Below are 23,458 nucleotides of genomic sequence, written 5' to 3'. Positions count from 1 at the left end.
GCTCAACTGACACCTCTTGGTATTACCAACGGAGACGTCCTGGATTCAAATTCCCCTTCCTCCATTATAAGTATTGAATTGAAATAAAAACGTAATTTAGACTATATTTTTGGTTCACTTTTTTTAAACAGCTCCCTTTTGTTGAGAACATTTAAATCGACTTGGAACTAATTTTAAGGTAGATATTTGTAATAAGATTTGAAGTCAAGTACATGTAGCACCTACTATTGCTCATTTTGTGAATATTTGATTGTCTTTATAAGTAATGCCTTAATGGGCTTCTGTTTATATGTTATACTGTATTTTGAATTGGTATTGTATGGTGGTAAAATCTTGGTATTGGACATTTCAAGTATATTTATTGGAAATCCAAATCTCATACTTATTTCACTTTGGAATTATTATTGTGTGAAATTAGCTGTGCTTTGTGTTATGTGTATACCATCGTATAAAGATGTAATGTGTACAGGAAAAGGCACTCAGCTACAAGCATATCGCCCCTTCGAGAACGTTCAGTCTCAAAGTTCAGTGAATCCAGGCTATTGTATGATGGACAGAGTATCCATAGCCCAACTAATGCGGCCCTTTTTCTTGAAAATATTAAACAAGAGGCTGAGAGCATTGTTGCTGATCGCTCAGAAGGAACACCTGCAAGGACACAATCTGCTTCTAAATGGAGATCATCCATTGATGGTCATGGAATGACAGATATGGATACCGGTACTGATTCAGTTCGCTATTCGCTAAAAGCTTGTAAGCATGAGGATGACTCATTCGCTGATGTTGGAGATACAACTTTTGCTCTATTTGCATCTCTACTTGATTCTGCTATTCAAGGTGCTTGAATTAACCTTTTTGTACTATTTTGCAATACTCAAATTTATTCCAACATCACCTTTCTTTTAAATGATGCCTTCAGTTCATTGAAATAATTTGTTATTGAATTTTTCTATTTTATTTGGCTGGTGACCTGGTTGTGGCAGGGATGAAATGGTTGTTCATTCAGAAAAGTGTTCTCGGCTTGAAATTTTGTTACTTGGGGAATATATATATTGTCACTGATCTCAAACTCCATCTCATTGTTATTGCTTTTGTTGAATCTTGCAATAGTGCTAGATGTAGCATATTAACATTTTTCATGTCCTTACTTCTATAGTTCATTTTCTTTGCAGGTTTGATGCCTATTCCTGATCTGATACTAAGATTTGAGAGATCTTGCCGAAATGTTTCAGAGTCAATGAGGTTTGTCCTCTACTATTGATAATATTTATAAATAGATAGATATGTTTTTCAGTATGCAAATGCACATAGATTCACACATGGCGTTATTTCATTTACCTGTTTTCCATTATTTAATAGTGATAGTCTGATAGATGCAATGACGCTGTAGTGGGTCTAAGTTTTTACTTTGCACCAGGCTTAACTTCATTTTTAATATTAACTTTGTGATTCATTCTTTCTTCATTTGTTCAAGGATATGGTATAGAATCAAATTTTTTATTAGTGAGAGATATTGATCCAATCAGAATGTAACATCACAGGTGTCAGAAGGGGGGAAAAGAAAAAGAAGAAGATTCCATTTTCATCCAATACAACAAAAAATATACATATAAAATGTAACGTCACAGGTGGTAAAGGGGGAAAAGAAAAGGAAGAAGATTCCAGTTTCAGTGAAATCTCATGACTGAAGCTTGTAGAGAAAGAAATAGGGTAACAGTGAGCTTGAGAGCTTGGTGTTTTGTATTGGATTTTCTGTCCCTAACTTCCCCCCCCCCCCCCCTTCCCTTTTCTAAATATTCCCCAAAATTTTCTCACCCCACCCATTCCCTGTCCCCTCTCTACACCCCCTCCATACCAATTTTAAATATTCCCCAAAATTTTCTAACCACACCCATTCCCTGTCCCCTCTCTATACCCCCTCCATACCAAACAAACCCTAAGGTTTGAGCATCCAAAATTGAATTTCCACACAAATGAAATACTCTAATGTGTAATCTTCATAAAGTGAAAGAGGATTATCTTTCTTCTTGGCTAAATTACCCCAAATTGGAGAAGCAAATTAATAGAGGAGAAGCCATTATTTTATATCCTGTCAATGATTGGGATGACCTTTATGCTTAGTATGTAATAGATGCTTATCAATATTTTTGTTAAAAAAATATGGTTCTGTGTGATGCAACTTGATCTGGATATTGAACCAAGCAGGGTTGCCGTCGATCCCTACAACTGGTCTTGCTTCCTGGGGTTGAGTGTTTTAGCTTATGCTGTGGATGCCTGTGTTATGGAATTATTGTTGATCTCTGTAACTATTATGTGTAACAAAGGGTGATACTATAAAAAGATACTTGTTGGTCTAATTTGTGCTTGGCTTGGAGTCTTTGACTTTGCCATTCGAATTGTAGCAACTGCGCAATTCAAAATCATTCATATTCTTTGTTCTTTCTGGTAGAATATAGGTAATATTTGTTTCTTTGGTGGCTGTTTGACTTCTTTTATGTGCATTTCCTCTACAGATATGGGTCCAATGTACAGCATCGGGTAGTAGAGGACAAATTGATGAGGCAGAAGGCTCGACTCCTGCTTGATGAGGCTGCTTCCTGGTCTCTTTTGTGGTACCTCTTTGGGAAAGGAAATAAATCTTTAACCTCTTCTCTTTTTGATGCTTTGTGGATTCAGTTTGTTAGGATCTTTTTATGAACTGCTGGTAATAATGCATGGTTTTGAATTCTGTTCTGGGTTAGCTACTGGAACTGAAGTGCACCATTTCGGGATTATTCCTGAGACTCTTCTACTTTTGATGCTATTATTATTGGTATTGTTAAGCTAATTGTGAGAGAAATACATGCAAAGATTAACTAGTTTCAAAGTAATTTATTCAAGTTAAATTAATATCCTAGTGAAGTGCTATATAAAATACAAATTAAGTGAAGAGTTATACTAAAGGGAAAAGAAAAGAAATTGTGGTATTCCTGTATACAAACAAGATGGTTAGACTATATTTATAACTATGAACTTCCTGGAAGCTTCCTCAATAAAAAAAAGTTTCAACTCAATTTCCAAAGGTCAACAACCTTCACACGTGAACTGTTGTTTTAAGTCTTTATCATCTTTTTCTCTTTCCCTCTCTCTCAAGTCTTCTTTTCACAGAAGCTTGTTTCGCTGCTCTTGTTATTCAGGTAGCGTTTTGCCCCAAATTTCATCAATTTTTGTATTTTGGTTTACGATTTCTCTTTGGTCATCAATTTCTTTTACTGATAGAAGTAAACAGTAGATCACGGCAGTGGGATGAAACACTGGTTCAGGTTGGAATAGTCCAGAATTGAGGACGAGACAGAATAGGGGGGGTCCTTTTGCACAGGTCCAAGCACCAGAATGGAACAGAATTCAAACTTTTAATGATGTGTATCATTTAGGCAGCCCCCCACCTCTCTTAGTGTGTAACTTCTAGCATCTATCTCTTTGAAAATTTCTTCCTCATGATGTATTGTTCCTAGAGATCAACTTTGAATTTTTTTTTTTTTTTTGAAAATTAAGATATTATGGAATTGTGTTTGCTTCTTAAAAAGAGGTATATTAAATTATGTATTTTATTTATTTATTTTGATATCAGACATTTATTTTTGTGTAATTTTTGGATTTCAAACTTACTTTATAAATAACTTACGCAGTAAACATTTCAAAAGAGAGGGTGCAACCCAAGTACATGAGGTTACAAATGAAGGCTTAAACAAGCAACCCTCTATAGTTTGGGCTTTTTTTTTATTTTTTTTTTGATAAGTAACCCTCTATCGTTTAGTAATCCAAGCTAAAAATGGAAGAGATGAATTCTATGTACTCTATAGATGCCATGTATAAGCTCTGTGCAGCTATCTCTAGAGACTTCATATTGCTCTGTGTATGTATGTGTGTGTGGTGTGTAGCCTAACTTATAAAAAAACAAAGGGTGTGTGTAGCCTCGATTGGTTTCCTCACTGAAACAAAGAATAGGAAAGAGATCAAACATTTGTTAATGCTTTAAACTGTGTGATTCGTTAATTAATAAAATCATTTACTTTTAAAAAAATTCTTTAAATGTTGCCATTAAATTCTGTATTCTTTGTTTCTAAAATTACAGACTGCTCAACCAGAATCTCTTCTGACCAATTGATGCATGCTATGTCATGGTGGCAGTTGCTCCTTAATATACTTGATGCCTTAACTGTGATGCAAACATAGAAATATTGCCCTGTGGTCTTTTATACTGCTACAATTTTGTTACATCAAAATTGTTCCTCCTAATCTTATACAACATGCCTTCTCGTTGCCTTTTGCATTTAGGTTTTGATGACAAGGCCATTATTTATGGTGTAGTTATTTTGTTGTACTATTTTTTTGGTTGTTGCAAATCTTATCCCACTGAGCTTTGGGTTTTCTTCTCTGACCACTTGATGCATGCTACTTAATGGTGGCAGTTGTTCCTTAATATGCTTGGTGCCTTAACCATGATGCAAACACAGAAATATTGCTTTGTGGTCTTTATACTGCTGCATTTTGTTAAAATCAAAATTGTTCTCCTTAACTTACACAACATGCCTTCTTGTTGCCTTTTGCATTTAGGTTTTGATGACAAGGCCATTTATGGTGTTATTGTTTTGTTGTACTTCTGTTTTGCCACTGAGCTATGGGTTTTCCGTGTGACGATTTTTGTTTCTTCTTGCAGTGTCGGAAGAACTCCCAAAAGAGCTAATCCTGGTGATGTATTTTTCTAGCATGTGCTGCTTCATAGGAAAATAATATTTTAAATTTGCAAAGAAGAAATGTCTTTTATTTGATGTTTTAAAAGATGAGTTTATTCTCATTTAAATTGATTGACTTATTACAGTACCCCCAAACATCACATTTGGAGGCATGCCAATTTGTTGCAGAAGATCATACAGCACAATTATGTCTCCGAGTTGTTCAATGGCTTGAAGATTTGGCTTCCAAAGCACTTGACTTAGAAAGCAAGGTGATCAGTTTTATATCACTTCATGCTTAGAATGTTCAAGTGTGTTATTGTTAATTTTTCCGTTAGTGGTCTTGCCTGTTTATTTATAGGCCCTTTGATAGACAGTATTAATTGTCTTTCTTGTTGGCTGAATAATTTATCCTCCTCTCTTTTTACAAGCACTCTGCTGTTATTCTTAATGTTATTATTATCTTTTCCCCCCATTTTCTTCTTCTGGCCTGCAGCTGTTGCATATCAAGATATAGCTATATTGCATGCTGCATCTCTTGTATATCACCATTACTCAAAGAATTTTAAGTTAAGAGTATAGATCACAGGACAAAATCCATTGGTTCCCTATCATGTTTCTAGCTTTACTGATTTTATTAGCCCTCTTCTCCGTACATCTAGTGTTCCTTGAATTGGGGTAGACCCTTGAGCATGTTAAACATCTTAATTAAATCTCAAAGAAAATTTCACTGAAATTTAAGTTCATATGTTGGGGAACAGAGGAGCCTTAAGAAGAGAATTTAGATTCAGAAATGGAGGATTTTCTGTTCTTCTCCCCCTTAACATGGTATCATGGGATAATGGTCTGTTTTTGGTATCTTTCTTGGGTATAGAGGCTATGGTTCTGTACATATATATATATAAAAGGAGAGTATGCTTTTGTTTTCTTAATAAAATTTCCATTATTAAAAAGAAAAGGAAAAAAGAAAAGAGTATGTGTATCAAGCTTAATAGTTGTGGCATTGAATGACCTATATAAAAAAAACAGTTGCAGCTTTGAATTTTTTAAGAGTACATTGTTTCTGTTTAACATGGCAATTAATCAATATTTGCAGGTGCAAGGATCTCATGTTGGTACCTATCTCCCCAGCTCTGGAGTTTGGCATCATACTCAACGGTATCTTAAGAAAGGAGCCTCCAATACAAACACCGTTCATCACTTGGATTTTGATGCTCCAACACGCGAACATGCTCATCAGCTACCTGATGATAAAGTACTCTTTATGTGATTGTCTTTTGAATTTCTATAAAGCCAATTTACACTCTACACCACCATCTTTCTCCACTAGTTGCTTACATTTAATTTTTAACTTGCTGTGCAATTGTTGAATTCCAATAGAAATATGTTTTAATGATACTGTAGAACCTGCATTGAAATTTACACAATAGCCCATATATAGGTGTGATGCTATTGTAGGGCTCATGATAATGCTGAATTCCTGGTGTCAACTCCTCAGTAACATCAAAAATAGTCATTGTTAATAGATGTAGTTTTCATGAATTTGGAACTCGTAGAAAGTATTCACATGAGTCTGAGTGTATATGTATTTCCTTAAACACATCAATAACATTTTTAGCTCAACAGAAACAAGACGAATCTCTTTTAGAAGATGTCTGGACCCTTTTAAGGGCTGGAAGACTGGAAGAGGCATGTGATCTTTGCCGGTCTGCTGGACAGGTAAGCAATGTTCTGGATTTATTAGGTTATGGTTTATGTTTGTTGGTGCTGTTCTGATACATGCTAACATTTTGGAAGCCATGGAGAGCTGCAACATTATGCCCATTTGGAGGGTTGGACCTATTTCCTTCTGTTGAAGCCTTGGTGAAGAATGGAAAGAACAGAATTTTGCAAGCTATCGAACTGGAAAGTGGCCTAGGTCACCAATGGCGTCTCTGGAAATGGGCTTCCTATTGTGCATCAGAGGTAGGGTTGAGAGGGCCCCCATCAGATAAATTTCTTGCATTTTAACACCAAGTCCATACTTGTTTAATTCTGGTCTCTGCTCTATTTCTCTTCATATGGTTATATTTATGGCTCTAGTTTCTCTCAGAGGCAACATTTCTTGGCTTCTTTCTTGATGGTTTGAAATGGAACTACATACATTTTTCTGGGAAAGCTGTTCAAAACACATTCTATCTTTTTTGTTTTTATGTTGAGACCCATGTCCTTAAATAGATTTTACAGGTGATCCATGCCCTTAAATAGATTCTATAGGTTCTTAGCTTATTAAGTTTAGCACTTGTATGTTCTATTCTGTTCATGTATTGTGTGGATCAGCAATTAATGCACATGGTGTATACAACTTTTATAAGCTAATGGATCTTTGCTTATCTACCTTTATTTTCTGAAGAAAATTGCTGAGCAAGATGGTGGGAAATATGAAGCAGCTGTATATGCATCCCAATGTAGCAACTTAATTCGCATGCTTCCTATCTGCACAGACTGGGAGGTATTTTCTTCCCCCTAATTATATCTCCAGATCTTCTTTTAAATGCATTTATGTTTATGCATTTTTAATAGGTTTTCTTCTTATGGTTAAGTGTGTGCAACCACACGCATGCTTGTGTTTATTAACAGTCAGCAGCTTGTTCATGTTTTCTGTTCATTGTTCCAAATTTTCTGCATTGATACATGATGTGTGTAAGGCCCTATTTCCTCAAATATGTGGCATAATTCAGACACTATAGGAAGCAATTCAAATCGATAAGACTTCAGGAGTGTCAAGCTTATTTATGTAATTTTGAATAGTGGATACAAAATAGTATTATTCCTTTCTTAAATTAACATTCTCCATTACATCATACCAATTTAGTTTTTGTTGTATGAAATAATTTAGATCTATGATTTGATGTGATTTGCTACTTCAGATTATTTGATGGAAGAACTAAGAAAGCAGATTTTGCAAAATGCTACTGCCTAAGTACTTGCAGTATAACTTTAACACTGAATTTCTTTATTGTTGCAACATGCATTTCATGACATGCATTGAAATGTGTTCATGTACGAGAATGGATGGTTACTGTTAAATTATGATTCATATAGAATAGTGGGTTGTCATGGCTCTAGGAGAGACAATTGTTCAGCTGTTAGCCTGTAATAGGTGCCCAAATCTGTTTGTTTAAAAGAATTACAGACATGTGATTTTCAATGTGGTCTGCCTTTGCTAAATTTTTTATGATACAAATTTCACCAATTTAAGAATCTTAAATGCTTTCTTAACATTGTGAGACATTTGTTTTAAGTTTTGACATTTGTTATGTATCTTGTTGCTTTGGTTTTAAGGTTGTTGGCATGCATTAATTTTAAAGTTTCTGATCATTGATCTTTACTTTCTGCTCTTTTCTTATTTGACTACTTTTGATGCTGGTTGCTGTTGAAATTTGTTACTCATTGTATTTTGCAGTCAGCATGCTGGGCAATGGCAAAGTCATGTCTAGATGTTCAAGTGGATTTAGAACTAGCTCGTCTACCACCTGGGAGAATGGATCAAATTAGCAGTTTTGGAGATGTAATTGATGGAAGTTCTGGACATAGTGATGGCACCGTTCAGCCTTCAGGTGGGCCAGAAAATTGGCCAGTTCAAGTTCTGAACCAGCAGCCACGACAACTTCCAGCTCTTCTTCAAAAACTCCATTCAATGTATTTGCAGTTTTCATTCAAATATTATAGTCCTTTCTCTGTGGTGTAGTTTAGTATGTTGAATCTTTTTTTTTTTTTTTCTTTATAATATCTTCTTGATTAGGGAAACAGTACATGAAAGTGTTGCTCGTGCTTGCAAGGAGCAGCAACGCCAAATTGAGGTATTTCTGAAAAAAAGAGTGTTAGTTTATTTAGCTATTGGATTTCCATCTGGACAAGATAGTTTTACAACTGAAAAGTGTCTAGCTCAATTTATTTTAAGTGATCTGCAGCTGGGTACACTTGGACAACTGTTTATTAGATTGTAGCACAGATATATATAGGGATGTACTGCCTGCTAAAGTTTTTTCCTCATCAATTTTCCTTAAGTTCAACTGAAGTAGCTCTCAAATTAAACCTCCCCCCAAACGAAAAATAATAATAATAATAATAATAATAATAATAGTAATAGTAATAGTAATAAGAAGAAGAAGAAGAAGAAGAAGAAGAAGAAGAAGAAGAAGGAAAGAAAAGAAAGCAAAACAAAAGATTTACAGTTGACATCTTCATCAGGACTTGAGTGAATAGAAGAAATGCCAATGGAAGAGTTGAAGGTTTCTTCTCAAGCACTTGTTACAGCCTAATTTGGATGTGATCTGTCTAGCAGATCTTTAGTTCTTATTATTGCCCTATATAGTATTATAGTTTGCTGGCAATTTGTGTAAGATATATCCAAGAGAATTCTTTTATGTGGTTAGAATATGTGTCTTTCTTCACCTCTTTGCATATTGAAGATGACACTTAACATAACAGGGCCTTAATTGCAAGTTGCAGCTACACAGGGTTGGCTGTAATAAGCAAAATGAAAAATTGGCTAAAATCTACCTTTTCTTTCAATTTTTCTGAAAGTAACTATGCACGGCTCATTTTACATGGAAGCAAGCATTGGTCTTTCCCTTCCCTGCCTTGGGGCTCTGAATTTCAATTTTATTCTAGATGTTTGCATATTAGGTAGGCCCTTTCTAATGTTATTTTACTTATTCAAAGGAAGAGACAAATTATCTTTCCACAGGGTTTTTTTTTTTTTTTTTATTCAGTTTGATTTAAATTTATTAGCTGTGTTCTTTAACCAAACGATGCTTCACAGATGATTCTAATGTTAGGGGATATACCGCGCCTGCTGGACCTTATATGGTCATGGATAGCACCTTCAGAAGATGATCAAGATGTCTTTAGGTAATTCCATGTCATTGGCCTTCATATGTTTGCTAGATTTGTGTCGAGATGAATTTGGGAATGTTCCATTAGTTGTGCCTTTGACCTCTTTTAACATGAACTTCCAAATTTTCTTGACTACTTGTATGGCTACTTACTGATAATGGTATGGTCTGGTTTCATTAATATCCACTGGAAAGTCATATCAAATTATAACAAAAATAAGGTGAAGTGTTTGAAAGCAATTGATGTTCGTCATTTTATTATGTTAAAATCGATCTTTTTTGGTGATTTCCGTCACCTGAGATGGTCCTCTGAGTTAATTTCTGTATTGAGTCATTAATGGACCATATTTATGGTGGGTGTTTGTGTGTTGGGGGGGGGGGGGGGGGGGGGGGGGGTGTGGGGGGGGGGAAAACAAATATTGTGCTAATAAATATTTGTGGATCTGCCTGTTTAGAATAATTTGGTTGACCAATGAGTATTGTGGTTTCTGTCAGGCCCCATGGAGATCCTCAAATGATTCGATTTGGTGCACATATAGTGCTTGTACTTAGATATTTACTTGCTGATGAAATGAAGGATACTTTCAGAGAGAAAATAATGAGTGTTGGTGATCTCATTCTACACATGTAAGTAGTTTAAAGTTATGGTTCCTAATAAATTTTGTTATGTTGACATTTATATAACTAATGATTAATATGTTTTAGTGAATTTCATAAGTATTATGCCATTGTAATCTAGCTCAAGTTGACTGTCCTCCCCTTGTAAAAGTAAGGTAGAGAATGGGTTGTGGGTTCAAGTCCTATTGGGTGCGTACCTTACTGATAATGAAAGCATAATGATGTAGGCCTGTAACTAGGGAGCAGATAACCACTAAATAGTTTTCTTTTTTGGGTGTGTACTGTGCAGCAAGACAATATTAGCTTACATAGTATGACATTTGCAAAGTACTCACTACTCAATTATGAAATCAGCCCAACTTCCCTTCCACCGTCCCCCGTCATCCCCCCCCCCCCCCCTCTTTTTTTTTTTTGATAAATAATAAGTTTCATTGATATAAAAAAAGGGACACCCTAGTACACAGGAAGTGTACAGGGGTCAACAAATCAAGTAAAAAAATTACAAGAATAAATAAAATCAAGAATAGAAGAGAATGATTGGTTTCGCAAAGTAGACAACCAATCCAATAAAGTTCTAAAGAAAGATAACTTGAGGTCTGGCATGGATCTCTCATTATCTTCAAAATACCTACTATTTCTTTCCCTCCAAAGACACCACATTAAAAAATGGGGAACAATTATCCATATATGACCATTTCGATGACGACCAAACCGGCCTTGCTAGCAAGCAAGGAGCCCCACAACTGACTTTGGCATAACCCAACTTACTCCATATACCCAAAACCATAGACCACAAATCCATAGCAACCAGACAATGAAGGAAAAGATGGTCAACCGATTAACCGTTACACTTGCACATATAACACCAATCCAATATCCAAACCTTTCTTTTTTGTAAATTGTCAATCGTCAAACATTTCCCCAAAGCAACAGTCCAGACAAAGAAAGCCACTCGAGAAGGGATCTTCTGCTTCCAAATGCTTTTCCAAGGGAAACAAAAATCATTAGAGCCCACTAGAAGAATGTAATAGTCATTAACCATAAACCCCTTATTTCTATCTGGTTTCCAGCTCATTTTATCCTCCCCAAACCCCCTTATAGAAGAGCCATATATGGTATCCATGAAGTTTGACATAGCCTCCAATTCCCGATCATGAACACCCCTAAAGAAACTTACATTTCAATAAAGGAACCCATTTGTGAACTTCATAAGCTCAGCCACACTTGCCTCCTTATCTCGGAAAATTCTAAACAATTCAACATAGCTAACAGCAAGAGATGTCTCCCCACACCATCGGTCTTGCCAAAACTTCACCCTCAACCCATCACCAATATCATACAGAATATAACTTCCCTTCCCACCTTTTGTTGGCAAAAAAATCAAGTTGACCATGTAATCATTCTGGGGTTGCAGCTTCTAGGCTTAGTTCTTTTTCATTGGCTGTACATCTCTCAGCTTTACTTGTTCTTTGATCAGAGTGTTGTATCCTAAACAGTGAAGGATGAATGGTTATTACTTATTATGTTTACAGCGATGCACAATTTTGCTCTATTGTTCATTGATACAATTGGCTAATATGGTTTAAGGTATGCGATGTTTCTGTTTTCAAAGCAACATGAGGAGTTAGTGGGTATATATGCTTCTCAGCTTGCACGTCACCGTTGTGTTGACCTGTTCGTGCACATGATGGAACTAAGGCTGAACAGCAGGTAAAACAACTTCTTATTCAGGTTATGTTTCTCATGTCTTTGTTCTACTACTCAGTTTATTGGTTTTGAAGTATATGATCATGGCATGGGGATTAGAATTTGCAGATGCATTATATCTTTGTGATGAGATATTCTAGATTCAAGGATATTATTTTGAATTGTGTCATATGTTTGTTTCTAAAGGGTGGGGATGTGCAGTTTTAGTTTCCTCTTCAAGTCACTACTTGTGTATTCCTAGGGAATCTTCACAACCCTACATTAACGGTTAAGCATAAGATTAGAGATATCAAATGCTGCTGATGCCTGTCAAGAATGTATTCTATCTGGATTCTTTTTTCCCCGTGGGGCTGGGTGATAGTGGAATAGCTAGTCTCTCTTATTCCTGTGAACAATTTCTTTGGAATTGCAACTGTTGTTCACTATGTACTCCTTTTCTTTACTTCTCAAAATAAGATTTTTTTTCCTTCTGATTTTTAGATATGAAAACAATAGATTTAAAACACATTAATGTCAACAAACCTTAAGGGAAGATTTCATATTGTCTATTCATCTCAATTTTGGAGGAAATAAGCTATATGTATAAAATGAATGAATCAAGATTGTCTTCCATAGATAATGTTCCGACATGACTCCTTTGAGTCTTTGACAGTTGGGCATAATGCAGTCTATGAGCTGTTAGTTTTATATATATGTGTGTGTGTGTGTGTGATTGCGTGTACTTTTGCGATAAGAAATCTTTATTGATATGGAAAACAAAAATAACAGCAGTGGTCAGTACACAGGAACTGTACTAGTAGTGCAGCAAAATTAAAGAAAATTACAGCAATCAATAATATATTTTCTTCCCATATTCTGTTATGTCTGCAGAAATTTAGTGCCCATTTATCTGTATAATTATAAACTAAGAAATAATTCCTGTGATTGCCATTCTGTATAATCACAAGCTGTGAGAGGAAATGCATGTGGAAAGCTGGTTTAGTTTTATGTCACTTTCAATTCATATGTTTTTATTTTTTGTGAAAAATATTGTTCTCTTCCATAGAAAATAAAGAATTATGGCGAGTACAAATTAATAATAAGATTTGGTGTTAACCGGTTTTCTCTACTAAAGACCTTAGCTGACTGGATTGCAAATTGCCAACCAGTGTAAGGGCAGTGGGTCTGGATGCCAGTTCTTTTTTATTTTCTCTTTTCTCTTTTGGGAGAAAGAGAGAAAGGGGAGAGGGGGGGGGGAGGGGGGGAGGGTTTAAAAAGTTGATTTGGTTTATTCGTGGCTAAATCATAAATTTGTAGCTAATACAAACTAACCAACACCCTCGCCATGTGAGAGGAGGGAGGGATCATCTCCAGGTGTCACTATGCACAATTCTTTAGAGCATCTTCAGCAGATTAGGCAAATTTTTGTATTGTTTGAAGAATGAACAGTGACTTTTACCTTTTAGTTACCCACTTTTTCAAATACACTTTCCAACAGATTCTTTATCTCATTCAAATATTATTTCTTCATTCATTATTTATTCTTTTTTTAAAAACTACACATCTTCCAACATTTTTTTTATTTAATACCTTATTATTATAATAGAAAAAAAATATTTGAAGAATGAACAGTAGCCCATCAGACTTGATGAGCTACTGTTCATGAGCCAAAAAAATTTTCAGGTATAGAGAGTCTGTTGGAGACCTATTTTGTGGGTTTACTCTCTACAATAGAGAGGATTTTGTGTTTAGAGAGCCTATTGGAGATGCTCTTACTAATGTTGTTCTTGTTGAATATGCAAATGATTGAGTGGTCTAAGAACGAATGACTGTTTCCTCTGTTCAGTTAGTATTGAAATTACACTAAAATAAATTTACTTGGCAATAACTGTTATATATTTTTTAAGAGATCATATATGGTGCATATCAAAGTAGAACAGATATTAATGAATTAACTGAAGATATTGCTGCACGAATAAAAGATATCCATTTTGCAATGACTACGATTATCATCTTATTACCATGTCTATAGTTGCAATCTTAATTTTTTGCTGTTTATATTTTTTTTGGTGTTGATGTGTTATATTATGGTTTTTGGCCTGCCAACAGTGTTCATGTCAAATATAAGATCTTCCTTTCTGCTATGGAGTACTTACCATTTTCTTCCGGGGATGATTCAAAAGGAAGTTTTGAGGAAATTATTGAGAGGTATGTGTATCTATTCTTCAATATTTTCTTATATATCTCAGGCAGAAAGAATGGAAATTAATCAAATTATGTTATTTTCATATAAAGTTTGTCGGCTTTGTAATTATCTGTTTTAAGCACAGGATTTTGTCAAGATACCGGGAGCTTAAAGTTGGTAAATACGATAAGTTATCGGATGTACTAGAGCAGCACCGGCTTCAGAGTCTTCAAAAAGCTATGGTTATCCAATGGCTTTGCTTTACACCCCCCTCGACAATCACTGATGTTAAGGATGTTAGCACAAAACTTCTTCTGCGAGCACTGATACATAGGTAAATTTTTACGAATATAGCTGTACTGTTTTATAATTTTCTCTTTTTTCTGATGAGTGAAAGGGTAAGGCCCCAGTACACATGTAACAAACAGCAAATAATAGCTATAAGATAGGATTCCATAGATAATCAACATTTGTTCTGCACACAGCTGAGTCCTCATGAACCATGTACTTTTCTTTTCTTATTCTAGAAGACAGGTTTTCCTTTCTATTCTTCATCTAGTTCTTGCTGGTTTGACATTATAGCTTTATAATTTAACTCTTCTTATGATGTCTAATTTTTCACATCCAAATTTCACAAGTCTCTCTCTCATGCATGATTGTTAAATTTTATTTCCACTTTTGTTGTTGTCTGTGTTGTTCGTTCTTCTGAAATCTAACCTTTGCTTTTTCTACAGTAATATATTATTTAGGGAGTTTGCTCTGATTTCTATGTGGAGAGTGCCAGCAATGCCCATAGGTGCACACAAATTACTTGGTTTTCTTGCTGAACCTTTGAAGCAGCTTTCAGAACATCAAGATAACTTTGAGGCTTTTAATGTTTCTGATAATCTAAGAGAGTTCCAAGACTGGGTATGCCTCATTCTTGCATACCTATTTGGTTACTTTTTCCAACTTGCTTTTGTGTTATTTCCAGCTTGATATTTATACTTCCCGTATTAATAAATATTTTCATTAAATAGAGTGAGTATTACTCCTGTGATGCGACATATCGCAATTGGCTCAAAATTGAGTTGGAGAATGCAGAGGTTTCTTCCATTGAACTCTCATTGGAAGAAAAACAAAGAGCCATTTCAGCAGCCAAAGAGACACTGGATTCTTCTCTATTACTGCTACTAAGTAAGTTGCGTTGACTATCATTTTACATATGCAAAAAGCAGAGACTGACCATGTTGGGATTATCTAGTATGTTTCTTATGGTATAATTTTCATTGAGAATGGTGGATTTAGGCTCGTCATATTACTCTGGATTATAATGGACTCATCTACTTTCTCTAGGAAAAGAGAATCCTTGGTTGGCTGCATCTGAAGATTCTATTTATACGTCAGAGGAACCTTTATTTCTAGAACTGCATGCCACAGCGATGCTCTGCCTTCCCTCTGGTGAATGTATGTCTCCAGATGCTACAGTGTGCACTACTTTAACGAGTGCCCTTTACTCTTCAGTGACTGAGGATGTTGTGCTAAATCGGCAGCTAATGGTATGCTTATTGAGCCTTAGTTTTCTGATTATTATTTTTTTAATAATTAAGGCCGTATTGGTACAAGCATGCTTCCTTCAGTCTTCATGCAGAGGCTTATTTTGCCAAATGAATCAACTACTAAGATTATCTTTTCTTTTCCTTCAGTCTTCATGTAGAGGTCTGTGTTAATAATACAAAGTTGAAAGATAAGAGTGTTAATAGGTCTGTGTTAATAGTCAGGGGTGAATGCCCTGGATTACCCGGCAACTGGTTTTGGTGGGTGGGGTTAGTTGCCCATAGGTTTTACTGGCCAAAGGCAAGTCCAAAGGGCTCTTATTTAGAAAGGTTCCCTGCATTATCAAAAAGAAAATGACCGAGGAAAAAGATCAGCCTTGAATGTGAAGTCCATTCTGGCTTTAGATATTAAATTAATTAAGATATAAGAATAACTTAATTTTGATTTCTTTTTATTTTTTATTGAATCAATTACTTTACCAAGTTAAACCTTTAAAAGATGGCAAGGGGGTGTACCAATGACCAAAATGAACACTGGAGCCCTAGTATAGGCTTAATTGTGGTCCAAGTTGTTCTTAATCTCATTCTGCCCTTTGAAAGATGTTAAATCTGGAGTAATGCTGAATTACTCACCAATTATACTCTTAAGGATTGCAGTAGTCGTGGTTCATTGAAAAAAAAAAGATGCGATCCTTATCTTGTCGTATATCACAAATGAAATTTAGTAACTTGATTAATGCTACACTTCACCTGATATTTACAGAAATTAAACCCAAGAATCTGGTCCTGGACCCAGTATATCTCAACTTAGAATTTGTAATCCATATAAACTTACATGTCACAAAATCCATATTGGACTTCGGAAATTAGTTTTTCATGCATCAAAATCCTTATTTAATTCCCCTCTTTGACATATTTGCCTTTTGTCATATTCTGAAATTTTTGGACAGGTGAATGTGTCTGTATCAGCAAGGGACAATTACTGCATTGAGGTTGTACTTCGCTGCTTGGCAGTTGCAGGTGATGGAATTGGGCCACATGAGCTGAATGATGGTGGTATACTTGGTACTATTATGGCTGCTGGCTTCAAAGGTAAGTGACATAATCATAGCTACAGTTTTAGTAAAGCACATACACGGGTTGCAGTTTGGTTGGATTGCATTGTAATGATGAAACATAGTATTTGATTAATCTTGTGTGGTTTTGTTGCCAATTCTCAAATTTCATGTGTGCAAATTAAGAGAATGTTGGTATATAATCGCACATTAAAATTTAAGAAATTCTAATCTGAGATGTTTGAAGGGGATAACTTTTATAGTTTCATCCTTAACTTCACCTTTTCAATTACTGAATCAGGCGTAAGAGAAGTGAAACAGTTCTCCAAAGTGGCATTAATTGATGCAGTACTGATTGAATTGATTATTACTTAATGCAGGTGAGCTTCTTCGATTTCAAGCAGGGGTTACAATGGAGATCTCCCGTTTAGACGCTTGGTATTCAAGCAAAGATGGTTCTATAGAAGGCCCTGCTACATACATTGTGCGTGGTCTTTGTCGTAGGTGCTGTCTTCCTGAAGTCATTCTTCGGTGCATGCAGGTAAGCCTCTCCCACAGAATAATTTCTTACTGTCTGTCGTTTAAATTATTTAATCTTAATACAATGGATTCCTTGCACTATCTTTGTTCATGTAGGCTTCTCTTTCAAATTCCCATGTATTAGCAACTTTTAGTGGTGATTTTTCTCTCATTTGCAGGTCTCAGTTTCACTTATGGAGTCTGGCAATCCACCTGAAAGCCATGATGAATTGATTGAACTGGTTGCTTGCCCTGAAACTGGGTTTCTTCATTTGTTTAGCCAGCAACAATTGCAGGTAAGCTAATAAATAGTTTTGCGTACTTGTGCACAGAAAAATTGTTTGCCGCATGCTTGAGCCTTTAATCATGATGAGCATTGTCTGTGGGTCACTTACTAGTTATTAAACCTTTTCTCCCACTAACTCTTGGGATAGATTGTTCCCTCTAAGGGAGCATAACACTTGGAGGGGGTTTTTCTTTTTCTTTTTTTTCCTAATCAGCAAGTGCATATTTGTCTTCAAGGCAGATTAAAAAAATAATAATAATAAAAATAAAAACTTAATAAAGATATAGGATCTAACTTTACTACTAAAATGGCATGGACTAGCAATTCCATTTGCAAATAATAAGTTTGCCACTTTCATGTCATCTAAGTTATATAAGTTTACAGTTCTCAAGAGTATTTAATTCTGCGAACTTCTAACTAGTGGTCTACTTCTATTGGGGAGCTCCCTCTTTCTTCTTTTTTTGGCTTCAGAAATTTTATGCATACTTAGGTGTAATTTTTTTTAGGGGATTCTCTTGTATATCCCGCGTATTTGAGTTTCTTTTCTTAATCTAATTATTGTACTCATCCAAACATAGTATCCACAAAATGTTATTTTATTGAACTGTTATTTTATCTATGACTATTAGGGACTGCTAAGCTTCCTCATTTTACCATTTTTTTTCCCCCTTGTCCATGTCAAATTGATTCGGCTGACATTATTTGATTATTTTACCATGTTCAGGAATTTTTATTGTTTGAGAGGGAGTACTCAATATTTAAAATGGAGCTTCAGGAAGAACTTTCTTGTTGATCATTGCTATGAATGTAAAAATCAAGGTCTTAGTACAGGGCTTGATAGGATTGTAAAATTGATGAGTTAATGCCTTTCTCCAGTTATGAAAGGATTAATTTTGTTGTAAAACGTGTTCAATGCTGTCAATATCAAGGCGAGCTTCATTATGGGTATCGTGCCCCTGCATGTTTATTGTGTTTGGCCTTTTTCATTATTTCAGCCCTAGAATATGTACAAGATATGCCTATTTTAGCAAGGTAGTGGAAGACAGTTCAGTTATATAAAGCAAAAACAAGAATAATTTTCTGTATACATCTTGAAGAGAACTGCAGTCTTCAGTGTTGAATGTGTTGCGTTGGTGCAACTGGAAATAGTTACTCTCAGTTGCAGGATGCAGCAGGCAAAGTACAAGAAATTTTTGGTGCCTAGATGAATTAATTTTTGGCATAGAACAAAAATGTGTTGCATTTGCAAATCGGATGGTATTTTGATTCTTTATCAAAGTTAAGGATGTTATTTGATAGATGAAAAAGGCATATCTTGTGCATATTCTAGGGATGATAGATTATACGAAGAGAGTTGCATGTGTGTCAAGTGTGTTTTTTTTTTTTTCATTGTTGGGTTTAAAATTAGTCTATATGATGGTAGATTTTTTTTCTTTTTTTTTTTATCATTTTTTAAATCAGATATATATATATATATATTTTTTGTTTTGGGGGGGGGGGGGGGGGGTCCATAATATCAGTTTGAAATCAAAATAAGATTTTTGTCTTATCCTATCCTAGTCTCATCCCGCATAATGAGGAAAATTTTCTTGCCTCATCCGTCTCCTTGGGGCCCTACGAATCCTCACTCCCATTGTAAAACTCTACTTTTTGTTAATTTGCCCGCAACTATTACAATTTTTTTTTAATAAAACCTATTTCATTAATAAAAATATACTTGAAATTACAAATAAATTTATCACATCAAATCAAACTAATCTTTAGCAAAAATTGAATAATTTTATTAAAGTGTTTAACAAAACTATATCACAAAAAAAAAAAAAAATCTCATAATACAAAATCAATGATTTAATAGTATATAAATTTGTTTATAATAAAGACAAAAAAAAAATGTTAAAATTTGTACCTTATTTCCAACCTTGATAAAGAAAAAAAGAGACAAAAAGTCTTGTTGGGTAGAATAAAATAAGATAATGATATGTTTGTTTTAATAGAAGGGTTTTAGAGTATAAAAAATTTACCATTTAATCCTTATTAATGTGGGGCAAGGCAGGTTGCATCTAAAAAGTCTAAATCCATCCCCGTCTTGCCTCGTGGTGCAGAATTAAAATCTTGCCCCATTCTCGCCCCATCACCTTTGCAGGAGAAAGAAAACCCACGTGGGGCGAAGCAGGAAGGGACGGGTCAAGCGGGACAGGGCGAAATTGTCATCTTTAACTGTGTTAGCCATATTGGCAAAATTTGTAAAATAAACTTATTTTAATAATGATGATTTAAATTAACACAATTTATAAAAACAAATCTTAAACAACTTCAAAAAGTTAATAACTATTAAAATAATATTAGTTATCAAATTAACCCATCACTTGCCACCTCTTTGTGCTTTTTTGTTTGGATAAAATACTATTTTGATCCTTAAACTTTATTAAAAGTTTGTTTTGCATTCTCAAACTTTAAAAAATTTACTTTTCACTCTTAAACTACTGAAGATTTTATTTTTAGTTTCTAAACTAAGGAAAATATTTTACCTTTTGTTCTTAAATTCTACTCCTTTTTTTTTTTCTATAAACTAATAAAAATACTCTTCTTCAAAGTTTAGGGATGAAGAAGTCATTTTTTAAAGTTTAGGGATTAAAAAAAAATTATTTAAGTTTAAAGACCAAAATAATATATTTACCTTTTTTGTTTTCTAAGTTATTTAAACTAATCAGTAATTGGAAAGTTTAAGATTATATTTGTAGGGACACGATTTTTAACGACCCACAGATGATGTTGGGCTCGTATGTAAAGGGCCCGAACAATATGATTTGTAGAGAATGGGTTTGAAAGGCTAGCCCTTAGTTGCCGGGCAGCGGTCTGGTCCTGATTGTATGGGAACTCATACAAAAGTGGGTTTGGCCGGAATAGCTAGGCTTTACATTGATATAACTTTAAGGGTCTGGTTCCTTGGATCTGGTCTCAGGAGCCCCCCTTTTGTCTCAGCTTTCTTTCTCTTTTATACTAGTATTCCCCTCTCGTTCTTCACCTACGTGTCCGTTTTTCCTTGTTTGGGGCAGTTACTCGTCTTATCAATCCATACGTCAGAGTGGTTGGGAAAAACTGGATAGTATGGTATGAGTATGGGCTTGTCAGGCGCTGGGCTCTGCGTTAGGGTGTTGGCAGCTTTCTCCCTTGTACTGCTCTTGTACCGAATTTGTCCTTTTCTTTAGGCGTCTTTGTGAGATGTTGGACGTGAGGTCGTCCTCAGCCACATCCTTGGGCCTTCAAGGAGCTTTCATTGAGCGTCCTCAGCTGCAAGGCTTATTGGACTGGGCTTTGGGCCCTTAACACCAAGTGGGCTGGGACCTCAGATTTCGGGCCCCACAATATTATTATTTCGCTTCTTTAACTATTAATAGGCATTTAATAGGTATTTATTTATTGGGCAAGATTTAGGTACAGTACTTAGTTGTTGTTTTTTAAATTTCCCTTTTAAAATTCTGCTATGTGGATTTTTTCTCATAGAATAGAAGTGTATTTTTTAGTTAAGTAGCCAAATGACTGAATCTTAAAAGGGGAACCTAAAAAATAACACATAAAGTACTGTACTTAAGTTTTGTCCTTATTTATTTTGATGGAATTTTATAGGTATTTATTACGATGATGCTTGTATTTAAAATTATATATTCTATCATTTAAAGAAAAGTATAATATGGCAAGAATTTAATGGAGTATTTAAGTTCAATTAATATGTGTGTATTAAAATAACTTGTGCATAATTTGTACATATGCATTGTACACTAAAAAACAATCACAATTCCACATATATTTGGGTTCAAATTATACCTAGTGTTATTCTCAAAAAAAAAAGAAAAAAAGAAAATTTACTTAGTGTAAGAGTTAGTGCCCGTTTGGTTCCACATTTTGAGCTCAAAAAGCGCTTTTTGAAAAAAGCCAGTCCTAAATTTGCGTTTGGTTAAGCCCAAAACGCAACTTTTTGATAAAAGTTGCGTTTTGGGCATAGAGCAAAAACGCGGACAAACGCGAAAATTTTTATGGACCTCTGAGGGTCCATAAATGAAAACGCGCAGTGCGCGTTTTGGATGGGTTACCGTTGCTATGGTAGAATTATGGAAATACACATTTTTAAGTCATAAATGAGTTTTACTCTTTCTCTCTCTCTCTCTCTCTCTTATTTTTTTTTAGTTTTTTTTTTTTCATATACATTTGAGTTTACTTTTTTTTTTTTTTTGTTTATTGGTTTTTTTTATGATTTATTTATATTAGATTCTTCGTCTTTTACACAACATTAACTCACATAGAACAAAAATTAAAAAAAAAAAAGACGTGATGCAAAATTAGACAACAATTGGAATTCAATTTAGAATCTAAATGGATTTTCTCTTTGCTTTGGCTTTAATTATATATATATAAATATATAGATAATGTGTAAAACTATGAGGTCTTAAAATTTATGTGGCAAAAGATTTCAAAGTTAACTAAAAATTAAACTGCTTCATTTTTATAATTTGTAGATAAATTATAAATAAGGAGCGGAGTGGACAAAAAGTCCAATTAGATATTATTAAAAAAATCAATAAAAAAAATATCGGAGGAGTTTATGTTTTTTTTTTTTTTTTTTTTTTTTTTTTTTTTTTTTTTCTATTCATTCTTTTGTTGTTGAAGAAAAAATGGTATATCGAACTAACCTTAGGTATTATCCTACCATAGTATGTGTTTGAAAGAATTCAAACATAAATTTAAACAAATAAATTAATCATTATTCTTATTTATACTATTACAAAACCAAAATGTTTCCAAAAGATAAACAATTCAGTAACCAAGAATCTTGTAATTCAATTAGCATTTCTTGGTGTTTTTAACAAAGATGTTCAAGATTTGAATTCCCCCATAATTATCAAATAATAATTAAAAAAAAAAAAAACCCAATACAATTCATTATGCCATAAAAACATATATAAAGTGCAAGAATACTATGAGTCTAGATAAGTGGCATCATCAACATTCGTGGAAAACCCACAAAATGATAATTCTAAATGTACACAAATTTTTTTTCTGTCGAAATTGGGTTAGAGGGATCTCTTCCAATTTATTACCACAATATGAATGTTTAAATTGGTAAGTATTAAACAATTTGACATGTCTAGAAAAATTCTTCTCCCATGACAAGTCGTCCTCTCCAATAATACATAAGTTATATTACACTAACCTCCTACTAGTATTACATGTCATAACCAACAATGGGTTATACGACAGTTAGCGCATTAACTTAGTTAGTATAGTCTGTGAAGTTTGTTAAGGTGGCTAGTTACCGTTAATCCGTTATAACTATAGTCTTACTTTGTTTTGCATATAAACAACAGAGCCTCTCGTATATCATATCATTCTTGAATAACATTACTTCAGTCTTTATTTTTTCTCAAAATTTTCTCTATTAGTCAACTAATCATGGGATTCTTCATAAATGACATTAGTATTTTGCTTAGAAGAAATTGTTAATTCACTTAAACAAATCTCATATTCGATATGTCGTCTCACTTTCCTAAAATTATATATGAATATTCATCTGAATTCACTCATTCTAAAATTTACATGTTTACTTTTTTTAGTATTGCTTGTAAAAAAACTATGATATATGTGATTTACATTATATCATAACTTTCCCATTTACAAAAAAAAAAAAAAAAAAAAGATAAAAAGAGAAAATAAAAAATTCTAATAATATGATTTGATTGGTCCTAGCAACCTTTAGACGCATTTTTTTGACAATAAAAAAAATATATAGTTTACCAAAATTTATATAATTTTTCTAGATTTCTTAAGGTGATAAATTCTACTATGAGATAAGTATTGTTTATTAATTTTTTTTTCCTTCTAGATTTGTTAAGGTAACAAATAATTAATAAAAACCTCTTGAAAGAGTGAAAGTCAAACACCAAACAAAACAGAGCTATAAAAGAACACCTACACATTTTCACC

General features: G+C 34.2%; 1 protein-coding gene across 6 annotated transcripts in view; it reads left to right on the top strand.

The window, feature by feature from the left end:
• Positions 1 to 18,421, top strand: part of LOC126724848 (nuclear pore complex protein NUP107) — a 22,818-nt gene extending 4,397 nt beyond the window's left edge. Inside the window, exons 2-24 of one of the 6 annotated variants that reach the window (XM_050429265.1) lie at positions 470 to 837; positions 1,173 to 1,242; positions 2,514 to 2,629; positions 4,700 to 4,731; positions 4,862 to 4,987; positions 5,812 to 5,970; positions 6,342 to 6,434; positions 6,513 to 6,680; positions 7,108 to 7,206; positions 8,161 to 8,396; positions 8,500 to 8,557; positions 9,523 to 9,611; positions 10,091 to 10,222; positions 11,801 to 11,923; positions 14,009 to 14,107; positions 14,230 to 14,418; positions 14,819 to 14,993; positions 15,104 to 15,260; positions 15,420 to 15,622; positions 16,570 to 16,711; positions 17,055 to 17,215; positions 17,373 to 17,489; positions 18,204 to 18,421. In XM_050429265.1, the coding sequence (XP_050285222.1) occupies positions 470 to 837; positions 1,173 to 1,242; positions 2,514 to 2,629; positions 4,700 to 4,731; positions 4,862 to 4,987; positions 5,812 to 5,970; positions 6,342 to 6,434; positions 6,513 to 6,680; positions 7,108 to 7,206; positions 8,161 to 8,396; positions 8,500 to 8,557; positions 9,523 to 9,611; positions 10,091 to 10,222; positions 11,801 to 11,923; positions 14,009 to 14,107; positions 14,230 to 14,418; positions 14,819 to 14,993; positions 15,104 to 15,260; positions 15,420 to 15,622; positions 16,570 to 16,711; positions 17,055 to 17,215; positions 17,373 to 17,489; positions 18,204 to 18,272 (3,181 nt within the window). In that variant the 3' untranslated portion in view covers positions 18,273 to 18,421. Of the gene's footprint in view, positions 1 to 469; positions 838 to 1,172; positions 1,243 to 2,513; positions 2,630 to 3,524; positions 3,569 to 4,699; positions 4,737 to 4,861; positions 4,988 to 5,811; positions 5,971 to 6,341; positions 6,435 to 6,512; positions 6,681 to 7,107; positions 7,207 to 8,160; positions 8,397 to 8,499; positions 8,558 to 9,522; positions 9,612 to 10,090; positions 10,223 to 11,800; positions 11,924 to 14,008; positions 14,108 to 14,229; positions 14,419 to 14,818; positions 14,994 to 15,103; positions 15,261 to 15,419; positions 15,623 to 16,569; positions 16,712 to 17,054; positions 17,216 to 17,372; positions 17,490 to 18,203 lie in introns of those variants that run through there. The other 5 variants (XM_050429268.1, XM_050429264.1, XM_050429269.1 and 2 more) reach the window with 5 other exon arrangements.
• Positions 18,422 to 23,458: the final 5,037 nt, after the last annotated feature.

Source organism: Quercus robur, chromosome 5 (assembly GCF_932294415.1).
Source record: "Quercus robur chromosome 5, dhQueRobu3.1, whole genome shotgun sequence".
Lineage (NCBI taxonomy): Eukaryota > Viridiplantae > Streptophyta > Magnoliopsida > Fagales > Fagaceae > Quercus > Quercus robur.
The sequence above is the reverse complement of the archived record's forward strand: the minus strand, read 5'-3'. Positions and strand labels throughout refer to the sequence as shown.